We start from the raw sequence: 3719 nt of genomic DNA on the forward strand, positions 1-3719 counted from the left end.
GTTTGTTTTTATTAAAATGTTTTAAAAATAAGACACGTTAATCCTTTTTTAATTAAAGATTTATAAATTTGAACGTTTTTTTTCTAATAAAACTAAGCGTAATCGAAGTTTCCAGGCAAAATATGATAGAAAAGCAAGCTAAGATTGTTTAAAAAAAATGAAAACTAATTAAACTTTTGAATAAACTGAATTAATTAATTATATTATCATATTTGGCTATTTAGAAAATAATTATTATTTGAAAAATTTATCGTGTTTAAAGTAAATGAATTTAGAAGAAATAAATGATGTAACTCTAAAAAAAACTCATTCTCATAATCTTTTTATTAAAAAAAAAAATCTCTAATAAATTTTTTAATGTTTTTAATGTGATTGTGTTAAAGAAATTTTGAATAAAATGTAAATATACATGCAATTAAATTATTTTTTATTTAAAATGTAATATAGAATCCATTGTTAAAGTTGATTAAAAATTATAAATAAAATAAAATAAACTACTTATTTTGGTTATCAGAATAACAATTTAAGCCATATTTATTAACAATAATAAAATTTTATATAAGAAAGAATATACAAATGATAGCTAAAATTCAGACGATCAACTTAGAAACAATATTATCTGCATTTTTGTTTAAATATAAAAGAATGTAAATGCCTTTATTTGTGAGTAATTCTTTAAAAATTTTCCGTAAAATTATGAATATTTGTACAAAATTTCGATATAAATTTAGGTTTATCTTTCAAATTACATGAATTTAAAGACGAGTGAGTTTTTAGACAAAATAAAGAAAAACTCTACAAATTTTTTACTAAATTAACAATAAAAAAGACTATTTATTAACAATAATATCATTTTATATAAATGTACATATATTTTTTTTAAAAAATGAGTAAAAACACGAAAGCAAACGAAACGATCATCAATCATCACCAAGGTCTCCACATTTCAGGTTTTCGGTGGCAAAATTCCGGTTGCATCTTGCAAGGAATGTAAATTAAATGCTCTTTCTCTCCAAGTTGGTCTTCTTTCGAACATTCCGAAGCCAAACGACGATCTAAATGATCTAAAAACTTTGCAGTAAGAGACGGGTGGGTAATAGATACGAACTTAGCTACTTCACCCATACATTGTCTATAACCCGCTTGATATCTTTCATTTTTAGAGTTTTCTCCTGTGAAATATAATAAAAATATAATAAATAAATAAAATATAAATAAATTTGTCAGGTAAATTTTAATCTTTAATAAAGGACGTCGACGAAATGACGTAGAAATTATTCACTAATGTGACAACTAATGTGGATGGATTATAAAGAATTGTGACCCGTTGGCGCCTCTAAGAACTAGAAAATTAGAAATAATTTGTTTGTCTGCCATTCAAATATATTGTATTGATATTTCAAAAACTTCTGGTAAAAATGTCTTTATTATTTTCTTTTATTTATTTTGTTAAATCTAAAATTTTATTGAAAAAAAAAAATTATCAACTACTGAAGTTATGGCTACTAATTAATGTGTTATTACATAGAAATAATAATTTAAAATAATATAAGTACTGTAAAATTATTTAAATTTAACCTTTCAGAAGAATAATTTCCGATATATTTACACAGAATACTTACAAGAAAATATAGGCCTAAGTTATCTTAATTTAAATTTAATCAAAGTAGGTGTACAATTTGCTTTAAAAATAATTTAATTTTTCAAATTAAAATTAGAATATTATTTTAAGAATAAAATACAGAAAATTATAGATTTAATATAATTTTTTTTTTTTTTGCAAATTTGTCGATATAAAAATGATTAATTAATCATGTTAATTCAATGGCTGAAGCTGTACGTTTAGGTAATTAAAAGTGATTAAATGTTTAGATTACAATTAAAAATAATTATATTATTTAGTAAATTAATAATAAAGATATCAATCTATTTTAAAATTAAATAATTTAAGTAAATTTAGTGATAAAAATTAAAGAATTTATTGAAAGAATATTCATTTGTTTATGATAGAAATCGCTTCGATTCGTTTTTCGAGAATCTTCTAACATATTTATAAATAATTGAAATTTATTAAATAAAAAATAAAATATGTAAAATTTAAGCTTTAATTTAAAATTTTATATTTAGAAGACAGAGTTTAAATTGATTTAGAGAAAAATTAAAGGATTAAAAGGTGAACTATAAAGATAAGATTGTTACTTGAGTTCTATAAAATGATATAATGTTATATTAAGCCTATATATTTTTTTAAAATTTTAATGAAATATTTATAATTTTTTAATATTTATAATATTTCTTTAAAATATCTTTAAAAGTTCTCTATTTATGTAACAATGAAAGAATGTTACTGTATATCTGAACAGTTTACACATCGTGAAGTCATCTATTTGTTTCGAGCTTTTTAATTTCAAATATTCAAATAAATATTAATTTTTAATAACTTTACACGAAATTATTTTAAAAATTTTAAACTTAATAAGAAATTTATAATAATTCAGATAAATTCTTACCTGAACTTTTCTCTTGCTTACTGATTTGTCTCAAGTACTTAACGGTCATTTCCAATATATCAGCTTTTTCTAATTTTGAAGATCTTCCATTCTAAAATAATTTTAAAAATAAAGACTTAAATAAATTAAATAGTTTCGTATAAAAGTGTATCTGTGAGACATTTTCCTTTTTTTAGTTTATTTGTCACATTTAACTTTATTTATTTGTAAGATATTATCACAAAAAGATATGTTTTATGTAATGGAATGTAAGAAATAAAAGTTAAATAACTAATCAAAAGAATCGAACTAATTAAGTTAAATAACTAATCAAACTTACGTCTAAATTTTTATCTCCTTCTGTAGCTAACAAAAATCTTTTAAGTTCAGTTAAACAATGATTAATTCGTGCTCTCCTACGCTTTTCCATAAGAGGTTTTGTCACCTAAATAGAATTATAACAATTATACATACTTATTAATCTTATCCTAATAAAACTTTAAAATTCTATCGTAAGAAAATTGATTTACCTTTCTTCTTTGGGCTGCTGTACTTTCTTCTTTTTGGGCAGCCATGTCCTTTCTAACTGTCCAGATGTTTGAAGGGTCTGACCACGTGACAAAACTTAAACCATGGGTCTCTCCGAATCACGTGACAAATCTAACGTGTCACCACTGATTGGTCACTCGGGGTAGGGAGGGTAAGAAGGCGAGAGAGAGAGTGGCACGCGCTTCCCGGACGAATTTTCGTAGAAAGGTTATTATGTTCGGGGTTTATTGTGCCCCAGTCCAAACTGCACAACAATAGTTTGGCGGTCCTACAACAGTTATCTACGGAGCTGATGCAGAAAAGAGGAACCCACACTATCATTGATCACGCATTAACAGATCTGCTTTGTTGATGAGCAGTTTGGTGTTTTATTAAAATACGCCTTTTACTAGAATTACTCTCGCTACTATAATTTTTTTATTACATTTTAATCACCAATAAATATTTTAGTGTTATAATTATATAAACAATTTTATAACTGTATTTTTAGTATTGTATAAAAAGGAGAACTAACGATAACCTGTACAGTTATATTTTAAATAATATATTTAATTTTTTATAACTTTCCATATAACAATATACTAAAATTAAATGCAGAATAGCATAAATTTAGGCCTACATAAAAATTTCCTAATTAAATAACCAGCATAATAATATCTTTCTTTCAATAATGTATTAATA

At 23.4% G+C, this 3719-nt stretch overlaps 1 protein-coding gene across 1 annotated transcript; it reads right to left on the reverse strand.

Annotated features, from left to right (window-relative positions):
* Positions 1–861: 861 nt before the first annotated feature.
* On the reverse strand, positions 862–3073 carry LOC136976894 (transcription factor HES-2-like). The gene is made up of 4 exons (XM_067272267.1): positions 3020–3073; positions 2830–2934; positions 2511–2601; positions 862–1172 (listed from the first exon to the last, which is right to left on the reverse strand). Exons 1-4 carry the CDS (start codon positions 3062–3064, stop codon positions 928–930), a joined length of 486 nt encoding a protein of 161 aa, XP_067128368.1. The 5' UTR covers positions 3065–3073; the 3' UTR covers positions 862–927.
* Between the last annotated feature and the right edge of the window lie 646 nt (positions 3074–3719).

Source organism: Centruroides vittatus, unplaced genomic scaffold (assembly GCF_030686945.1).
Source record: "Centruroides vittatus isolate TY-2023 unplaced genomic scaffold, ASM3068694v2 contig_426, whole genome shotgun sequence".
Taxonomy (NCBI): domain Eukaryota; kingdom Metazoa; phylum Arthropoda; class Arachnida; order Scorpiones; family Buthidae; genus Centruroides; species Centruroides vittatus.